Genomic DNA, 21,814 nt, shown 5'->3' on the forward strand with positions numbered 1-21,814 from the left:
TACACCACATTAACAAACTGAAGAATAAAAACCATATGTTCCTCTCAATAGATTCAGAAAAAGCCTTTGACAAAATCCAACACCCATTTCTTATAAAAAAAAAAAAAAACCCTCCAGAAAGTGGGCATAGAAGGAACCTACTTCAACATAATAAAGGCCAAATATGACAGACCCATAGCTAACATCATTCTAAATGATGAAAAGCTGAAAGAATCCCCACTAAGATCAGGAACAAGATAATGATGTCTGCTCTTGCCACTACTATCAAACATAGTTTTGGAAGTCCTAGCCATTGCAGAGAAGAAAAAGAAATTAAAGAAATACGAATTGGAAAGGAAGAAGTAAAACTATCACTGTTTGCAGATGACATGATACTATACCTAGAAAATCCTAAAGATGCTACCAGAAAACTGTTAGAGCTCATCAATGAATTTGATAAAGTTGCAGGACACAAAATGTATAGACAGATAGCAACTACATTTTTACATAATAACAATGAAAGACCAGAAAGAGAAATTAGGGAAACAATCTCATTTACCATTTCATCAAAATGAATAAAATACCTAGGAATAAACCTTCCTAAAGGGACAAAAGACCTGTACTCTGAAAACTCTAAGACACTGATGAAAGTAATAAAAGATGACACAAACAGGTAGAAAGATATGCTATGCTCTTGGATTGGAAGAATCAATATTGTCAAAATGACTGTATTACCAATGGCAAGCTACAGATTCAATGCAATCCCTATCAAATTACCAGTGGCATTTTTCGCATAACTAGAACAAAATATTTTAAAGATTGGAAGCACAAAAGACCCAAAATAGCCAAAGCCATCCTGAGAAAGAAAAATGGAGCTCAAGGAATCACTCTGACTTCAGAATATACTGCAAAGCTACAGTTATCAAAGCAGTATGGTGCTGGCACAGAAACAGAAATATAGATCAGTGGAACAGGATACAAATCCCAGAGTTAAACCCACACAACTATGGTCAACTAATCTATGACAAAGGAGGCAAGAATATACAATGTAGAAAAGACAGCCCCTTCAATAAGTGGTGCTGGGAAAACTGGACAGCTACATGTAAAAGAATGAAATTAGAATACTTCCTAATGCCATACACAAAAATAAACTCAAAATGGATCAAAGACCTAAATATAAGACTGTATACTATAAAACTCTTAGAAGAAAACAGGCCAAACATTCTCTGACATAAACCACAGCAATATCTTCTCAGATCCACTTCCTAGAGTAATGACAATAAAAACAAAAATAAACAAATAGGACCTAATTAAACTTAAAAGTTTTGCAGAGCAAAATAAATCCTAAACAAAACAAAAAGACAACCTACAGAATGGGAGAAAATATTTGCAAATGATGTGACTGACAAGAGATTAATACTGAACATATATAAACACATCCTGCAGCCCAATATGAAAAAAACAACCAACCCCATTAAAAAATGAGCAGAAGATCTAAACAGAAAATTCTCCAAAGACATACAGATGGCCAAAAAAAAAAAAAAACCTACATGAAAAGATGCTCAACATCACTAATTATTAGAGAAACGCAAATCAAAACTACGATGAGTTACCTCCTTAAACCAGCCCGAATGGCCATCATCAAAAATTCTATAAACAATAAATGCTGGAGAGGATGTGGAGAAAAGAGAAACTTCTTATGCTATTGTGAGAATATAAATTGCCGCAACCATTATGGAACACAGTATGGAGATTCCTCAAAAAACTAAAACTAGAATTATAATTTGATTCAGCAAATCCACTCCTGGGTATCTATCCAGAGAAACCATGACTTGAAAAGATACATGTACCCCAATGTTCATTGCAGCACTATATACAACAGCCAGGTCATGGAAGCAAACTAAATGTCCATTGACAGAAGAGTGGATAAAGAAGACGTCATGCATATACACAATGGAATATTACTTACCCAAAAAACTGAATGAAATAATGGCATTTTTAGCAACATTGGTGGACCTAGAAATTTTCATGCTAAGTGAAAATAGACAATGATACACAAACATCATATGCTAACACTTATATGTGGAATCTTAAAAAAAGGATGCAATGAACTTATTTGCAGAACAGAAAGTGACTCACAGATTTTAAAATACTTACAGTTACCAAAGGATACTGGTTGCAGGGGAAGGGGTGGGCTGGGGGTTTGGGTTGAAAATGTTGTAAAATTGGGTTGTGATGATGGTTATACAACTATAAATATAAAAAAATTCACTGAGTTTAAAAAATTTTTGAAAATTACCTATCCAGGAAATACTTCAGTTCCTTGTATGTATTTCAAAGAGAAGTATACATTATTTAGCAAGGTTGTATACGTGATGGATTTCAGAGTAATACAGTGAAACTAGCCAAATGTCCTCTGGTTGCCAAAAGAAATCCTCTCTTTCATATTGTCCAGACTTTCTTGCAGCAAAGGGGAGAAATCTCAGACATCTATCAATAAAAAGCAACATTTTTGAAGCAGGTGCCAGCACCGAAATCTTCCTAAAAAATAAGTTTTTAATAATCTATTATAAGCAAGACAACAGTGCTATGAGGAAAACAAGTGTTGGCTTCTTCAGAAATGGTTAATTTTACCATCCACATGAGGCAGGGGAAGACAGATTAAAAAAATAATCCATTGAGTTCCTGTGAGAATTGGGTCAGAGTTTAGCTCTTGATTGCCAGAATTAGGTCTCATTCTTAAGTCTGAGCAGAGCAGAGCAGCTGCAACACCAATAATGGGGCAATTTTGGTAGTTCTGGTGTGGAGAAGGAGGTCAGGAGATCAGTTCTGCCTCCCTGTTGCTGTATGATCTTGGGCAAGTCAACCCAGCTAAACCTCTGTGCACCTGTTTAAAAATGGCAATGACAATTCCTACTTTTGTTTTCATGACAAACAATAGCTTCTAATATATGGCAATTATGATTTTGCTGAAATGGATGACTTATCAGTGTGCAAAATTCATTAAATAAATATATTTTAAATCTTACAATACCACAGCAGCAAAGACCAAATCTGTCTTGTTTAGTGGCACATAGAAGGTACTTAGTGTATGTTAAATAAGTAAACTGGATAATCTATATTGGGCCTCAAAAGAACAGACCAATTGCTATGTAGTCTAAGACTTCATACCACAATAACTTCTCTGACCTAGTTTATCCCATTCCTCTTTTCTTATGAGGGGTACATAGAAAATTTTCTTAAAATTTAGAGAAATTATGAAATAGAGTGATTAAAATAACCTGACCAAAGTCTAGAATTAAAATGCAGATAATTTAATTAAGCAATTTAATTAAATATATATAATTCTATATTCACATAACTATGGAGTACACTGACCATTCTGAAGGCAACTTCATGATTTCATGGTGACTTGAAATCATTGTGTGGTTGAGAAAATCCTTTTTCCATAGGAAATCTATACTTCACTCTTTTTGACTTTTTTAACTTTTTTACTTGTGGCCATAAATCATTACAAAAATATCCACTTTCTTTTTATATGAGAACAGGGAAAATTACTTCAAAAGGTTTACAGTCTATTAAAGTAAATATACTGTAAATATTCTTTTGGATCAACAAGTACATGCATTTGGGTGTGGGCCTAAAAAGACAAAAAGTAAAAAGTGAAAAAAAGTAAAATAGGAGTACAAAAAGTAAAAGGATATAAAGTGATAGTACGGTTAGTAATCTTGATTTCATTTATAGATTGCAGTAGGGAAAATGGATTATGAATTTTAGAATTATCAGACCTGGATTCAGAATCCCAATTCCACTTAACAGTCATGAAATTCTAAATTATTTACTTAACATCTCTGAGTTTTATTTATCCCATCAATGAAACAAAAATTAAAAGTATGATAAACCCATAAAATAATTGAGAGAAGTAGATAAAATTGTTTAGCACTATGCTTACAATCAATCAAACTATAGTAGTAGCTTTTAGAAAATTGGCACTATTTATCTTGGCTTACATCCAACATTTGCTCTTCAAAAGCCTAGATTAGATTATGTTTAGCCTATTACTAGAAAATAAAATCTTTACTTTTGAGAAGAGCTTAATATTTAGTACACAATATTTTCTTCTAGATGATCTTAGCTACCGCTGGCTTCTAAATGAATTTCCTGTATTTATCACAATGGATAAACGAAGATTTGTGTCTCAGACAAATGGTAATCTCTACATTGCGAATGTTGAGGCATCAGACAAAGGCAATTATTCCTGCTTTGTATCCAGTCCTTCTATTACCAAGAGTGTGTTCAGCAAATTTATCCCACTCATTCCACTACCTGAACGTAAGTATTTTATTTGTTACACTCTGTATTTTGCAAGTTTGTCTGCTTATAGCATACTAATAATAGTGAAAAGAAATATCTAGTGGGGCATTCCCTGGTAGCTCAGCGGGTTAAGGATCCGGCATTGTCACTGCTGTGGCTCTGGTTACAGCTGTGACGAGGGTTGGATCCCTGGCCTGGGAACGTCCATATGCCTTGGGTTCCTTGGGGAGACTCTGGCAAGGCATATAGAGAATACAAACTTTGAAAATCTTGGTCTTTCCTTAGCTTTCCTCATAGTGAAAACTGATATCATAAAATTTCCCTGAGACAGCTGACTTTGGACTGGTTGCCTGTAGTTCAGGGAATGCATAGGGAACTGAATCATTAGCCAAATACTAGTTTGTTGATTTCACCAGCATCTTTTTGTTTCATGACTAATTTCACCTACTAGTAAATTCATGGAAGATAACAAGTGATTAAATAAAACCAAACTATATTGATTAGAGAATTAGGGTGAAAAAGGCAGTTGGATTATTTGGGTATTTTAAAGGAACTATTTATGTGAAGCAATAGTTCCTTTAAAGCCCATTCTTGACTGGGCTTTTCCAAGATTCCAATTAAACTACCTTCCATTTTTTTAATGCACCACTTCCTGAGAAAATCAGATCACAGTATATTTTCTTACTTCACATTAGTTTATCGCAATCTTGCTGCTACTGAGTTCACGCTTCCAAGGAAATACTGGTTCTGTTTTTGGCAGATTTAGGTTTGGTTCCTGTCTCTACCCCTAAGCTTCATATGATAATGGAGTAAATTCCAATATATCACAAAAATTCTATTTTCATTAGTCTTTTCAAGATGGCCACCACATGGTTAGTATTCAATAAATATCTTCCGATTTTCTGGCTCTCTCATCCCTCCCAAGTCTTAAGAGAGATTCTTACCACTACTTCAGAGAGTGAAAGGAAACCATCATGTAGAAACTTCCCTAATTTTCTTCCCTATGGTCCCCCCAAAATTTAGTACTTCGATTTACCTCTTACTTTCTGTCTCATTTGGGAGAAGTGTTTTTCCTGCCAGTCAGGCTAATCCCTCCAGTTGCTCTGGCTCCATCCTTTTTGATTCCTTTCGGCATGTGATATATCACTTTTTCCTTTCTTTTCTGAATCTTAAAATCTTCCTACATGCCTTTCATGTATTCTTTTGTAGTCAATGAAAACAATCTTGAATAATCAAAATGACTTCTTATTTGCTGAATACAAAGGATATTTTCAGGCTTGATCCTGTGCAAACTTTGACACTGTTGATCTCATCTGTTTCTTTTGAACTCTATCTTTTTTCCTAATTTTTCTGACTCCTTCTGCCTCTTTTCATTGCCTCCTTGCCTGGTCAACAAATTCTATGCAGTATCCTCTATCAGATCTTTCTCCTAATATTCATTTCTAATCTTTTTCTAAGTATTCTTATTCATTTACAACTTTTTCAATAATAACCCTATGTGGATAATTCTAAATTCACATCTCCAAAATTTTTTCCTGGGCTAGGTCTTTATCTATATCCTGGGCTTGCCACACAGAAGGTTCTCAAGGATTTCAGTTTGAAACATGACAAACACACCTGTTAGTGCCTCTCTAAACATCCTCTTCTGGTGTTCTTGATCTCATTTAGCAACATTGTCATATACTTCATTTATCAGTAAGTCAGGGCAGGATTTTTCATCATCAGCTCCTCTCTACTGTCATCCTCAGGACAGCGATTCCAAGGGTCCTCATTTAGTAGATAAGCACTTGAGAAGTTTGAGGAAAATGTGGAACCCAGAGATAGTGACTCAGCACACCTAGGATGTGACCCAGGGATCTATAACTTCAGTGAGCATCCCAGGTGATTCTGCTGGGTTTTTACCTTGAGTAAGCATTGATACAAGGGGCATTCCTGTTGATTCTGCTTCTAAAAGGCAGCTTGGATCTCTTCCTCCTTTCTGCTCTCACTGTGACCATGCCCTAGATCATACCTTCACCTATTTTTCTGAATTTACAAAGCACCCTCCCTTAGATCTCTTTTGTATTTTTCCATCCTTTAAAATGCCAACAAGAAACCAAAGGTAAGATTCATGCTATTTCTCTTCTTAAAGCCTATTGGTAGTTACCCACTGAGGAAATTAGTCTCAAAATATTTAATATCATGGTTTCAAGCCTCCTAGATTGTAAGTGCAAGCTCATCTTCCCCACTACATAAATATCAATATCGTTTTAATTCTTAGGTCTTTTATAATTCCCACACACTTCTGATACTGTATTATAATATGCTATTTCTTTAACCTGAACTGATCTGTTTCATATGCCCTCTTTGCCTGAAATTCCCTTGGTCCCTACATACTTACAACAAATATCCTTGGCTACCACCCTTACTGGGCATTTATTTTTATTTTGACTTACATCTCAACTACTTGTGTATCTGTTGGTCTCTCTAATGTTATACAGTGTAAAGTACACACATATGTTGTGGTCTTAAACAGTGTACTTAGCCTTCCTGGGTGAATTTCTTCCATTATAAGGTTGAGGGAATAATACATATTTCAGTACAGATAGGCTAAATAAGTGTTGTCATTGATGAGCACAGACATGCTTAAATAAAGATTTTTCTTTTCTTCTCTCCTCTCTTTTCAAATTGTTTCTTTGCTTTCATCTCTAGGACAATACTTTCTTCCTTACTTCTCTTTCCTTGCCTCTCCTCTTTCTTTTCCTCTCTCTTCTCTTATCTCTCATTTCTTTTCTTCTCTTTTTTCTTGATTCCCATATAGTACCTGGAACAATGTTTAACACATATTTGATGCTCCCTAAAGAACTGAATTGTCCAGTGATGTTTAACACATTTGTTCTTTAACTGAGTTGTCCAGTGAGTTGGATCACATTGGTCACACAGTTGTCAGAATGAGTCAATATGATTGAAAGTGCTTAATAAAATTTATATTGTATGAATACCATGCACAAACAAATCAATACACTGTGATGTGATTAGATAATTTCCAGACGTCTATTTTGAAGCAATTCTAATTCTGTACAAATCACAATGTTGCAAAACACTACTCTGCTTACTGCTGATATTTTTGTTTTATTTTGTTTTCCTTTTGTAATTAGGAACAACAAAACCATATCCTGCTGATATTGTAGTTCAATTCAAGGACATATATGCATTGATGGGCCAAAATGTTACTTTAGAGTGTTTTGCACTTGGCAAGTAAGTAGACTCACAGTTTTCCTTAATGTATATAGAACTGCATTAAATTTTATATTGTTTTAGGAAAGAAATGTTGTAAATGTTTAGTTATATATATAGATCAATTGCCTTTTAAGTGCTGTGCTAGTAGCTCTTGTTACCTCCTATTTAAAGTCCTGTTCCTGATATCCGGTGGCGGAAGGTCCTGGAACCAATGCCAAGCACGGCTGAGATCAGCACCTCTGGAGCTGTCCTCAAGATCTTCAATATTCAGCTAGAAGATGAGGGCACATATGAATGCGAGGCTGAGAACATTAGAGGAAAGGATAAACACCAGGCAAGAATTTATGTTCAAGGTAGATATATTGTTTTAATCCTCCATGCATTTAATATATATATTTTTTCGCCACCCCATGTCATATGGAGTTCCTGGACCGGGAATCAGAATCAGATCTGAGTCGCAGTTGCTTGATCCTCAACCTACTGTGCTGGACTGAGGATCGAACCCACACCCGTGCTCCCAAGATACCACCAATCCCATCACACCACAGCAGGAACTCCTAATCTTTTTAAAAGCACCCATTTTCATACTTTAAAAAACCTAGTATAAAATGATGAATAGTTTAAAATTGTCTACTAAATCACAATATGAGTCTAGAAGTTATGAATTCATGCCACTGGTATCATAGGAACACCAATGAATCAATAGTAGTGTTCTGGATAATTTTCAGAAAATATAATTGATATAGCTTACTGCCTTTCTTCACGTTCTCTTTTTTTATTTGTAGAAGAACCTGTTCATTATGACTTAGCTTAAGCCAGTGATTCACAAACTTTAGCATGTTTTACACTCACGTGAAGGGCTTATTGAAAACACAAATTGCTGGTTCCCATCCTCAGAGTTTCTGAATTAGAAGGTCTGTGGGGGGGCTCACGTATTTGTATTTCTAACAAATTCCTGGGAGATGCTGATGTTACTGATTCAGGAGTCACACTTATTTTTCCAAAATTTTTCTTGGATGCAATATTTTTTGGCACATATGTTTGACTCTCATATGTTAAGCTTATATTTGGAGGAGAGAATGTTGTTTTTCCGTCAGTGCTTGAAATTTTTCGTGCTGAAATCATCCTTATCTTTTTCAACAATGTGAAATTCACGGGTCACATTTGAATAAATATCTAAGGCTTCAACAAGATTATTCATTGACAGGGCACATATACACTGAATGTATATTCAGAGGCAGACATTAGGCTAGGAGCAGGAAGAGTCAGATAATGGAAATATTCTGTCCTTGAGAAATTCATACTATAGCCATCCCACATACAAAACCCTCAAATTTATACAAGTGTACAGAGTCAAATACATGTTAACCCCCATGTGTAAAATTATAAAGAAAATTATGAGAGTGCAATACAGAAAATTACAAATTATATTGATAAAGCACATGGCAAAGAGGTACCTTAGCCTCATCAAAAAGACGGGTGACAGAAAAAACTGGAGATGATGCCTCAGCTGTACTGGGATACCAGAATGCTGAAAAGGTACTGTGGCCAGATCAAGACCAACTCCCACTCCCATCCCCCAGACTTGGCATCCGATGACCTAGCACGTGTATGCAGCCTCAACACAGCCATATCATGAAGTCCACTATGATTACAGTCACTTTGTCTTCACCCTGAGCATTTCCTTTGCCTTAAGGGAGTTCCTGTTGTCAATGAGTTAGGAATCTGACATAGTGTCCATGAGGATGTGGATTCGATCCCTGGCCTCACTCAGTGGGTTAAGGATCTGGCATTGCTACAAGCTGTGGGGTAGGTGGTAGATGTGGCTTGGATCCTGCACTGCTGTTCTGGTAACATAGGCTGGCAGCTACAGTCCAAAAAGAAAATAAAAAGAGAGAAAGAGAGAGAAAAATTGTCATCATTTTCCTTAAGAAGCCCTTAGACCCCAGAGCCTCCCGAGGGCCTGTACTTTAATACCCACACGACTCTGCATTCATCCCACTTAGTCTCTATCTCCTTTTTATTCCCAGCTTCTGAAATCCTCATACTATGCTTGCTAGAAAAATAGTCCATTGTCATCAGAATCCCTTATATTCTCAACTTCTGCTTTGAACATTCTCTTTGTTCTCTTACTCTGAAACTTGGCTTTCCCTTAAAGAGTTTGCCCTGTAGACCTGTCAAGCAGTGGCTGATTTTTCTTTCACAGCCCTCATCCTCAGGTATGATCTATAATCACTTGGTCTTCATTGCGATTGATAGACTATCTTTCCTTTCTTTTAATCATCCAGTTTTCAATCTTATGTCAGGTCAGTCTCTCCTCGTCGAACTAAGGTTTTCACTATTGGCAGCTGTCACTACCTACAGCTCTTCTCCAGACTTCATTCTTGATGATATAAAATCATGTCGATCACAATAATTTTTCTGATAGTTTGGCCCCTAGGTTCCTCTGAACTCTTCTCCAAAGATCTTGTCCTACAACCTACCTCAGCAAGCCACTCCCAAGGCTGTGCTTCAGACCTTATTGTTAACAAAAGTGCAGTCCCTTTATGGTAAGTTTCAGCATTTCACTCTCTGATCACCACTTTTCAAGCTTCAACATCCAGATTCCTACAATCTGTTGAACCTACCAGCAACGATAATCAGTTACCCTTACTCTGTTTTAACTTTCTCTCATTTCCCCTAATCCTACCCATCTCTTTCCTAAATCTGTGGTCAATTATTATCTCTCATTCCCCTGAACACCTTCTCAGATCACTTTGCCACTTTCCACCTTGTCTTACTACCATGGCAAAGGCCAATCCTGGAAAAATCTAGCTCTTTGCCTTAGTGCCAGAACAAGGAACTAGAAGGTGAGTTGCAGTGAATACTATCAGGCTAGTTAGCCCATTTAAAATTAATAGTCACCAACTTTAAATGGCCTCTAATGTTGCCTGGCGACCAGATTTTATTTCTGCAGGTCCTCTTACTCTCTGTCTCTCATAGATGACCATTTCATACCTTCATGATTTCCTTCAAACCCACAACACCTCCTCCTTCAGCCTTCCTCTCAGCTTGGCCTCCCATTCCACAGAGAAATGGTAGTAAGTAAATTAGAATTTTCACAAGCTCCCACCTCACATTACCTAACACTACATCTCCACCAATATCTCTTTTCACTCTATATTCAGCTGCTCTCTGAGGTCAACACCTCCACTGTATACTGTGTTCTACCCCTCTTAGTTATTTAGGAATATTCCTTCACTAGTTCCCCCTTCCTGAAGCATAAGAAATTTCTTTTTTCTTTTCACTGGGTCATTCCTATCAGTATATAGCAGCTTTTGTTTCTTCCTCCCTTAAAATCCTCTCTTGACCTCTGGCTACTGCCCCCACTTCTCTTTTACCAATTTCCCCCCAAAGTAATAAAAATCTTATCAGATTTATCTATAATTAAAAATATATATTTCTCCATTTTTCCTTATCACTTAAGTGCACTCTGTTTTAATTTTCATCCCTGCTTCACCACTAAAGGTTTTCTTTTCGCTATCTTGAGTGACTTGCATATCACTAAAGTTTATGGTCGATTCTCAGTCGTCTTTTACCTGGTTGAACATCAAGTTGCCTCAGTTGATTCCTCCTTCCTCCACAATTCACTTTCCATATTTGGCGTCTGGAACCCACACTCTGTAAATGTTCTTGTAAATCATCTTCACTCCCCTTTGCTGCTTCCTCCTCACTTCAGCCTCTTCTAACCATGGGAGCAACCTGGGTTTGGTCTTTGAATTGGGTTTGGTCTCTGAACCTCTTCTCTGTTTCTCACTTTATGATCCCGTTCATGGTCATGGCTTTAAATATACTGTTTTAAAAAGGTGAACGATTTATGTGATCTGAAGAGAAACCAGAGTTTTGTTTTGTTTTGACTACGCCTGCATCATGCAGTAGTCCCCAGGTCAGGGATGGAACCTGCGCCACAGCTATAACCAGAGCCACAGCAGGGATAATGCCAGATCCTTAACCTGCTGAGCCAGGAGGAAACTCTAAATATACCTTAAATCCTGAAAACGCTGACCCAGACATTGACCTTGAACTCCAGACTAGTATATCCAACACTCCAACAATATTCGCTTAATATATAATATATCAAGTATACATAGGTGGCCTCCTGAGGGGTGGAAATTTTGGTTGGTCTCCTTAAATTTAAGGTGCACTATCCACCACTTTTCTAGAGATTCTGGATCTGTTTTTATTCAACAGATCTATAGGTTTGATTAAGAAACCTATACTCCAGGTTATGAATTGGATTTCTGAACTGTTTACGATCTTAATTACTTAGAAGAATCAAGGTGACAGGGCAGATATTTACAGGAGGCCATTTAAGAGAACCGTTTTTTCTTCTTTACTAATGAGGCATTCTAAGTTTTAACTTTTGGTCTCATTAAACAACCAGAAGTTTACATAATTAAACCATGTACTGTTTAAGTCCATATATGGACTGTTTTAAGCTGATTCAATTATTTATTCTTTTCATTATATTTGTTAATGTGACATCTCTGTGTCACCTGTGTAAGATCAAGGTAGAAGAGGTGCTGATATTCCTGTTTTATGCTTTACCAAGATTGTATACCAAGATTATGTTATCATTAACATACTCACCAATATTCAATTTTAAAAATTATCTACATGTATTAACAGAAAAAATGTAATGATAAGTAAAAATTCTAAGTCAGATTATATGTACTATAAATATATATACATGTGCTTAAATGTATTAAACTATATACATATTTTGATTGGTTTAGGGAGGTCATAAAAATGTATAGTGTGCTCTTTATTTGTACACATTAAATCCTTTCTACAAGATATTTATATTACTTTTGTCATACTGGAATACTATAAAATTTATTTTCAAAGAAATTTAAATAAAATATTACCCTCCACTCAGGATTCTTTCCTCCTCTTTCTTTATTTTATATTACTCTATTTACACACATTTATTTGGATTAATTAATTTAAATACTCAAATAGTTGACAACTATTCATTTGCTTCTTATCTAGAAATACTTGGTAGGGGGAATTCCTAGCATTTTTTCATTTTCCTAGTATTTTTGTTTAGCTATCAGTAGATCAGATCAAATGATGAGGCTAAGATCAATTTTACTCAAGCATGAATTTCCACAATCAATGCTGCTATATGCACTTTTTAATATTGACATGGTATTTAAGTGATCAAGTCATTTTTCCATTCCCACAGTGAGCTATTAGAGTGGCCTCTACTTGAAGGTTCCAGCAAAAGGAAGATAATATATACCTGTAGGAGTGGGAAAAAATTGCCTCTTTATCCAGAAAAAAAAAAAAAAAAAAAGAGACAGTGTCATAATAAATTAAAACATAATTCTTTAAAACCTTAAATATCATTTTGAAAGTTTTATGTTATAAGAAAAAGATCAATTATTTTCATGCTATTCATGAATTAACTTTCCAGTAAAACATGGTTCACAAATAGAAAAACAGTTCTGAATTGAATTACAGTTACCACATGCTGTAATAGTGTCAGATAGAGTTTACTTGCAGACCTGTAGAAATACAATTTCAGTGGCTCTACCCTTGATCTTGGGACACACAGAATAGCTGTTCTCCAGAAGAAGGTCAACTAAGTGTAGTATTTGTCCTCTTGAGATGATGATGAATGTGGGGGCTTGCATCTGACACCAATGATGTTCTCTATTTTTTAGCATTTCCTGAGTGGGTAGAACACATCAATGACACAGAGGTGGATATAGGCAGTGATCTCTACTGGCCTTGTGTGGCCACAGGGAAGCCCATCCCTACAATCCGATGGCTGAAGAATGGATATTCGGTGAGTGTGTTCAAGTGCTTTGTGGTCCTTAAGCCCATGTTCAGGAAACATTTCTGGGTGACTTGGGATAAAGTTAGCAAGAATGTCAGTAGAGTAAGGGCATCTAGGCCCTAAAATAGGAAAGTTTCCTTTAAAAAAAAAAAAAGTGAACATAAAGTATCTGTTTTCAGTTTAAACAATTTTCTATAATCTTATGTCTACCTTCTCTCTTTCTCTCCTCATTGTTTCCTTTGTTCCACTTTCCCCCTCTTCCTATGCATCCATCTCCACTACCTGATATTATCCTCTTTTTCTTGCCACTGTTTCCCTGACCCCCACAGAAACAGAGGTAAGAGCAGCGAAGGTCCTACCTTTAGCCCTGGGGACAAGTAGCAGCAGTGGGGTCCTTCTCTACCTTCCCACTGTAATCTCCCAGCTGGGCCAAGAGGGGAAAAGGTGGACTCTCTGCTCTGTAGGATGAATAGAACCAGAGCCACTGGGCATGGTAAGTGGGTTTTATTTCCCCATGCCATGAAAATCCCTCTTCACTCAGCTTAATTAAGAGTGGGGGCAAAAATAATGCAACTAAATAAATGAAAGACAGCCAAGCCCAAACCTACATGAAAGTGTTTCTATTAAACTTTATCATGGAAATGTGTTTTACTTTGTGTTCTTTCCAGTATCATAGAGGGGAACTGAGACTGTATGACGTGACTTTTGAAAATGCTGGCATGTACCAGTGCATAGCTGAAAACACACACGGAGCTATTTATGCAAATGCGGAATTGAAGATCTTGGGTCAGTATCATTTCTGGTTTCTGTTAATAGTCAGCAAGAAAGCACCACATTAAAATGATCCTCGGGTATCTATAGATTATATTTGATTTCTCATGACTTTCTTGGATTAAAAGTTTCTTGAATTGGAAGTTAAAATGTTCTAAAATGTGGTTTTAAAGAGAATATTTTTTTTACATTTATTAAAGAATGGTAAATTTTAAATTTGAGGCAACATGGAGTATAAAGGTTTAAAAAACTTTTTTTTTTTAATGGTAAAGCAAACTTTACACATGCCAATTTTTACAAATCTGGTTCTCTCCTACGTGTGGACAGCTAACCACTGCCGGGACCGTCGCACAGTGCGGCTTGACGCTTCCTTATCGCACGTGAGCAGCCTCAGATGAGTCTTAAGCATTTGCTAGCTTTAGCAGCCTCTGGGTCTCATTCCCTACACTAAATGCTGGTACCGAAAACTTTCAGGGCATTCCTCAAGTCCCTTGCCCCAACCCAACTCCTCCTTTCTTGTTACTTTTTTACTTCTTCATGAAAATTGAAAACCATTGAAATAAAATATTTCAGCTTCTCATCTCTTATTTAAAACCATCTGGATTTTTACTACACTTGTCCCTCTGATACTCTTTATTCAGAGAACAATGAATCTGTCCTATTTCCAAAAATAGTCCCATTATCTCTTAATGGATATCTTCTTTCATGTGTGTATGAGGGTGTGTGCAAGTGGATGTGTGTGTGTACGTGTGCACATGTTCCTTTGTGCTATGCATGCATGGGTGTATCTCTCCAGTCACCTCCCCTTCCAATCATGTTTTGCTCTTTAATTCTTCGTCTTTGATGGCTCCATGCTCTGATGCTTCTCAGATTATTTCTTCTTGATTGCATTCATTTTCTCGCTTTCACCCCGCCGGCCCACTGCTCAGTTGGAAATCTTGCACTCTGCCAGAATTTCATTCCTCTGCTTGCATTCTCTTTTCTTCCTCATTCTTTCACATATTCTATATTATTATTCCTGGACTATTGTTATTTTTAATTTTTTATAAAAACCCTTGATATCTTCATCTTCTCCCATTAACTCTCTCTTGATTTATATCTGCGGCCCAGAATTGTATCCTCAGCTTCAAGCTTATTATAAAAGTTTTCAGTAGAACTGGGCATCTAGGTAACTTCACAGATATCTGAAACTTAGCTTGACTGAAACTGAACTCATTATTTCTCACTCACAACCACGTTTTCTCTTCCTGAAGTATTTGCTGTTCTAAAGAATGACTCAATCCACGACATCCTTTCCCATATTACATCTATTAAATTTCTCGTTTTTACCTGATAAACCTCTCTGAGACTTTTTACATTCTTATTTTCATTACAACTGCTTTAATTAAAGTCTTATTATATCATGTCCTTTTCAGGTCATTTGAGGTCACTGTCACCAGGTTTAGTCATATTGTAAGTAATGAATCCAGGTAGGCAGGCTTTCTCTGCCAGAGATGTTTACTGGAAAGATAGCGCGATGTCTCCATGCAACGTATTTTATTCTTGCTACACCAAAAGGGATATTCCTTAACACATTGGTAACACTACAGATTGACTAACTATAGAAGAACAATAAAGGCAGTGAGATAATTATAAGTATTAAAGTAATTACCTTCAAAAAGAGAGTTGAGGATTTTTTTTTTCTTTTGTCTTTAGGGCCACACCTGCAGCATACGGAAGTTGCCAGGCTAGGGGTCAAATTGGAGCTGTAGCTGCCGGCATACACCACAGCTGCAGCAATGCAGGATCAGAGCCACATCTGTGACCTACACACAGGTCATGGCAACACTGGATCCTTGACCCACTGAACAAGGCCAGTGATCAAACCCGTGTCCTCATGTCCACTTGTTGAATTCATTACCCCTGAGCCACAACGGGAACTCCAAGGCTTTCTTCATTTTAACTTTTCCTGATCTTACTATAATGCCAGGGATGATACTCCATTTCTCCCCCCTAAAGTCAAAACTCTTTGCTAATATATTTAATCTAGTTTCTTTGGAAATCAAGCAAATGTTTAGTCTTAGGCTTCATACCATATCACCTTGTTATGAAGTACAATAAAATCATTTTGACTCAGAGAATATGTAAGTTGCAATTCTTTCTCAAATGTAAACTTTTTTGTTTTCTGTTAAATTTTTTGTTAATTGTTATATATTACGAGAGAATATGAAAATAATTCTCATAATTCAACAGCTCAGACTGAAAGACCTCTCTGTCTTTAAGCCTAAAATCTTTCCATCATTTAGTGTCTACTAATGTAGTAATTAGGAAACTGTTTTGAGGATTTTCAGACTGAAATCAGTTCCTGGGCATCTTTATATTTGTCTCAATCTATTTTTGTTTATTATCTTTAGAATAGTGTTTCTCTCTCTTCTTTCCTGAGTTATCTAGTTAACTCATTTATTCATCTACCAAATGATTAATGAGTACTTACTCTAACCCAGATACTAGTCTGTAATAGGCTCAATAAAGAACAAAAGATAAATTTAGACTTTAAAAATATAATCCTGGAGTTCCCGTCGTGGCGCAATGGTTAACGAATCCGACTAGGAACCATGAGGTTGCGGGTTCGGTCCCTGCCCTTGCTCAGTGGGTTAACGATCCGGCGTTGCTGTGAGCTGTGGTGTAGGTTGCAGACGCGGCTTGGATCCCGCGTTGCTGTGGCTCTGGCGTAGGCCGGTGGCTACAGCTCCGATTCGACCCCAGCCTGGGAACCTCCATATGCCGCGGGAGCGGCCCAAAGAAATAGCAAAAAGACAAAATAATAATAATAATAATAATCCTATTAAAATTTCTCTCTCAGTTTATAAACAGTGTATCAACCATGATATTTATTGAACCTATATAAAATACCACACACTGTTAGGTGTGTAACGTAGGTTGGTTGGTTATTATTTATTGCCAATTACAAAAACTCAGACTGAAAAAAAAGGGGGGATAACCTAAATCCTTCCTATAAAAGTGTGTTCCTCAGAGCTTGTTAGAAGTGCTGAATATCAGGCCACCCCAGACCAACTGAATCAGCATTTTATCAAGATCCTCAGATGACCCTGATGCATGGACAATATCTGAGGATCATGAGACTAGATGATGAAGAGTCAAGACCTAGACAGGTATACTTAGGACTAGAAAAGGCTCCAGAAAGGATAGTTACAAATGATTGGAGTATGTAGAAATGGAAAGATGGAATCCTACTGGAGTCTGCAAAATGACAGATTGAGAAATGAGCTAGATGTGGGGATACTAAAAGTTAGAGCATATCATCAAGGCAGGAACCTTTTATGAGACTCTAGAGCCTGTTTTCATAATTATTGTTCTGTACATTGAGGTAACGATGTCTACAGGCACATCACTTACCCCTCAATTAATTGAAAACTTCATTCCTATAGTTGTTTGTAGCTTGGTCCTGAAGGCAAGGGGCTCTCTGTTTATTAAGGCATTCCATAGTGTCTGCACATTGTCAGCGCTCAATAAATGTTTGTATAATGAAGGAGGAGTCATATTACTTACTAGAAAGTGTGTGCTTGCAAATCAGATGGAACTAGATCCAAATATGAATCACACCTGATAACTTACTGCATGTTACACTTTTGGCAAATTCTATAATCTTAATAACAGTTCTCTCATTTGTAAGCTGGGGACAGTTCATTCAAAGTGTGGTTAAGAGTACCAATTATGAATGCGTGTCAGTTTCAATAATGGTGCTCAATTTTCTCCAGCCTTTCACTTAATTTCCCTTGTGCAGTTGAGACAAGACAACTGAATTAGATGTTATCTTCAAGGTGAATATGCATAGCGCATTTGGTTGCAACTAAAATTTATAATAATTACTCAGTTATCATCAAGAATTGTACCTTTAAAATGAGTGAATTTTATGATAAGTAAAATATACCTCAATAAAGTTATTAAATAAAATTTTAAAAGTAATAGTATGAGGTATCGAACGTCTTTGGTCATAACTTAAGAAATTACTATTTGGTGAGATTAATCTTTTCTATTGATTATTAATCAAAAAGCAGTATAAGATGCTATAGTACAGAAGAAATTTTCATTTTTTTAGCAAAAAAGAAAAAATAATAATTTATTTCCATTTAGCTTTGGCTCCAACTTTTGAAATGAATCCTATGAAGAAAAAGATCCTGGCTGCTAAAGGAGGAAGAGTTATAATTGAATGCAAACCTAAGGCTGCACCTAAGCCCAAATTTTTATGGAGTAAAGGCACAGAGCGGCTTGTCAATAGCAGCAGGTCAGTCCAGAAACTAGAAATACAATTGCAGTTCAGTATTTTGGAAAGTTTACTTTGTAGAGAATTTGTTTTCATATTCATGGTATGCGATCTTCTAATTTTTCTCTGCAGAAGATATCACAATTCTAAGGTGAACAGATATACTCACCTATCACTGTCAGTATCTATTATAATCAGAGTTCAGTGTTTAGACTTCTACAATTTATAAGGAATTTTAAAAAATTGACGCTCAGAGGTTTGTGATAAATTGCCCAAGACCACAAAAATATTTAGCAATGGGAAATAATAGGATCTCTCTAACTTTTTTTTTTTAACCCCATAGCCATTAATATTTGATTTAATTTTATGCAGTTAGTTATGAAATATTTCAGTAGGGAAATTTCAGATTTCAAGGTACAAATCACCTCTTCCCATCTTCTGAAGTAAACAGGAACTTCTGATCTTCCTAACCATCTATCAATGTTATGGTGGCTTTGGGATAAAACATAAAGTGTATGATTTGCATAGATTATTAATAAAAACTATACTGAGTGGTTTCTATTAGTTTCCTACAAAAAGTTATGGCTATGTTGAATGGGAAAGTATCGGGAGAATAGAATCGGCTTAGGAAATAGGAGAAATGGGATGTAAACTTTGGGGCTCAGGAAATGTTTCAGGCAATGTGTGCAGCATGTGCAAAGGTCCTAAGTCAGAGAGCAGAGGGTGATAAGGAATGTAAGAACTGCAATCAAAATGACTCTCCTGAGGGAGTTCCTGTCATGGCTCAGCAGTAATGAACCTGACTAGAATCTGCGAGGATGTGGATTTGATCCCTGACCTTGGTCAGTGGGTTAAGGATCCCGTGTTGCTGTGAGCTATGGTGTAGGTCACAGATGTGGCTTGGACCTTGCATTGCTGTGGCTGTGGTGTAGGCCAGCAGCTGCAGCTCCGATTCAGCCTCTAGCCTGGGAACTTAAATAAGCTGCAGGTGCAGCCCTAAAAAGAAAAAACAAAAACAAAAACAAAAAACAAAATAAAACTCTCCTGAGAGGAAAATGGAGAAGAGTTTTAAGCTATGACACATAGTATGTAAGGTCATCAATAACAATATTTTTTGTGCTAAGGCACTTGGGCTTCATCTAAGAGTAATGGAAATCTGTCTGAAGGTGCAAATAAGGGAGGATAAAAGTAGTTTTTGCCTTTAAAAAATATTCTGGTAAAAGTATGAAAGATAAATCTTCTTTACGATAATCCAAAAAAGAATGTAAGATAGGTATTATCATCTCTCTTTTGATGTACTAAATTTAGCTTGGAAGGTTCAAGTCGCCTTCTGATCAGATATCAGTAATCTCCAAACCGAAACTTGAACTTGTGCCATGTTGATAAGGAATGAACACGTGACAACACCCTTCTCTTCCTAGGATAATCACTGTGTTTCAAACAGAGATGGAGTGGGGGAGGGAGATTGCAGGGACAGCAATTGCTTCTCTGAACACATGAACTTTATAGTGAATATGTTCGACTAAGAGTTTTTGAGACTTTCACAAGATGAAGACTCAATGTTAAAGGAAGGGTCAATCTGGCAATGTGGGGTTGAAACTTTAGCAGGTCGTCACTGAGCGATGCAGACCATGATCAGAAGGCCGTTCCATTTGCAGGTATTCACTACTGTGCCAGCCTGTGGCACGACATTTCCTACTGGCCCCACCCTCAGCGCTCTCTCCTTAATGAATTTTTTTTGCTCGATTCAGATGAAAAATAATGTTATAGACTTCTGCTACCAAGGGTTTCTCAGAACCATGCTTCATGGACTTGTTTTTCTGGAATATCAACATGTATTCAAAAAAAGAAAAGAGAGGTCTAGCTCCTAAAATGCTGCTACTTTAGTCCTGTCTTAGTATTAAAGTTTTTGAGTCAAATTGTATGACTTCTTAATGAAAAAGTCTATAAATCTAATTTTTGCTCACTATGTTACTGCACTATCTCAGATTAAGTATCTCTTTATTATAGATATAGTATTCATATAAAATTAAGTTTTCTATGTTATAAAATAGTATATGTAAAGAAAAGTTAAACTAATAAATTACTTTTCGAGAAAAATTTATGTTGAAAAATAATATTCAAGGAGTAACTGAATAACTAGCTTAGGTAATAATATAATTACCAAAAAATGGTTTCATATTACTGTTATCTCCGTGCCTGGTTATTGGCTTGTAAACTGGCTAAAGCAGTATTTGCAATCAGTAGAGAGGAGATAAAAATCTTGATAAGTTGCAATTAAGATATCCATTGTAGGATTTTATTTAAGGCTGGAATGACATGCATTCTCCAGCAGAATTTCTTTGTAGTTTTTCATTTATATCCAATAGATTGCTGTCAGTTCTAAAATGAACTTTATCTGAGCCATTTATGTGAGACTCTATCCAGGATTCTTTTCTACTTGAGTCGATTACTTTAACCATGAACAAATAAGATGGAGGTTATACTGGAATAATTTTGACAACATAAGTGACTAATTTATAAAAACCAGATGGTTCCTGACTTGTTTGACTATTTGTCTATATTATATCTGAGAATAAGTGTAAGATTCTGAGAGTTTAATCTATATTGACTTGAGAATATGGACCATTATTACAAAAAAATTAAGTTCCCCAAATACTCTTATTGAAATTAATTTTAATGTCATGGAGGAAGTACCCAAAAGTGTAGGTGAGATGAATGGTCAAGATCGTATGTCTTTTAAAGATTTTAAAGATCAGTTGAGAGCTAGTATATGTGAGAAAACTAACAATATACTGTGGATGCTAGAAAGATTAGTTGTTGCTATTGTTGCTTCCATTGCAAATTGATGATAATTTTTATGCTTTACTTGCAGGATAATTAAATAGGTGTGGGGTGGAAATTTAGCTAAGGACTTACATTGGCTTAGGGAGAAAAAAATGAGGCCCATTAATGTCAGGACTGAGTTAATATGAATTTTAGGAGAAGCAGATGCCAATTCAGGATTACTTATGCAAGAAATTTGTTAATGGCAATGCCTAGAAGGGAAAACGGAAGACTCAGGATAGGGGTTTGGAGAACCATCTAAGATTCAGGTCTGAGTCCAGATGAAGGAGTGAGAGAAGGAAGAAAGGCTGGGTGGAAATGGACTGCAGTGTAGACCTAAGAGAGTATGGAAAGCCCACTGGAGAAGCTCCAGCTGAAAATGCCCATTGGAAGATTCTGATGTCCATCTGGACTATGCCTGCCTTAATATTCCTCCTGGGCTCAGTCATGGGCTAGGAGCAGCTTGTGGAAGGTGTGGCCTTGGCTAGAACACAGCGATTTTATTTATTTTAAAAATTTTTTTTATTTCCCTAATACATTTTTTTTCCTACAGTACACCATGGTGACCCAGTTACACAAAAATTTATACATTCTTTTTTCTCACATTACCTGTTCCA

The 21,814-nt window shown here is 36.4% G+C and overlaps 1 protein-coding gene across 6 annotated transcripts in view; it reads left to right on the forward strand.

Annotated features, from left to right (window-relative positions):
• CNTN1 (contactin 1) overlaps positions 1–21,814 on the forward strand; it is a 326,959-nt gene that overhangs the window by 195,532 nt on the left and 109,613 nt on the right. For all 6 annotated transcript variants that reach the window (XM_013997945.2, XM_003355617.5, XM_013997946.2 and 3 more), the window contains 6 exons: positions 4,105–4,311; positions 7,431–7,530; positions 7,684–7,865; positions 13,221–13,345; positions 14,005–14,122; positions 18,242–18,392. In XM_013997945.2, coding sequence (XP_013853399.1) covers positions 4,105–4,311; positions 7,431–7,530; positions 7,684–7,865; positions 13,221–13,345; positions 14,005–14,122; positions 18,242–18,392 — 883 coding nt within the window. The remainder of the gene's footprint in view (positions 1–4,104; positions 4,312–7,430; positions 7,531–7,683; positions 7,866–13,220; positions 13,346–14,004; positions 14,123–18,241; positions 18,393–21,814) is intronic.

Source organism: Sus scrofa, chromosome 5, assembly GCF_000003025.6.
Source record: "Sus scrofa isolate TJ Tabasco breed Duroc chromosome 5, Sscrofa11.1, whole genome shotgun sequence".
NCBI lineage: Eukaryota > Metazoa > Chordata > Mammalia > Artiodactyla > Suidae > Sus > Sus scrofa.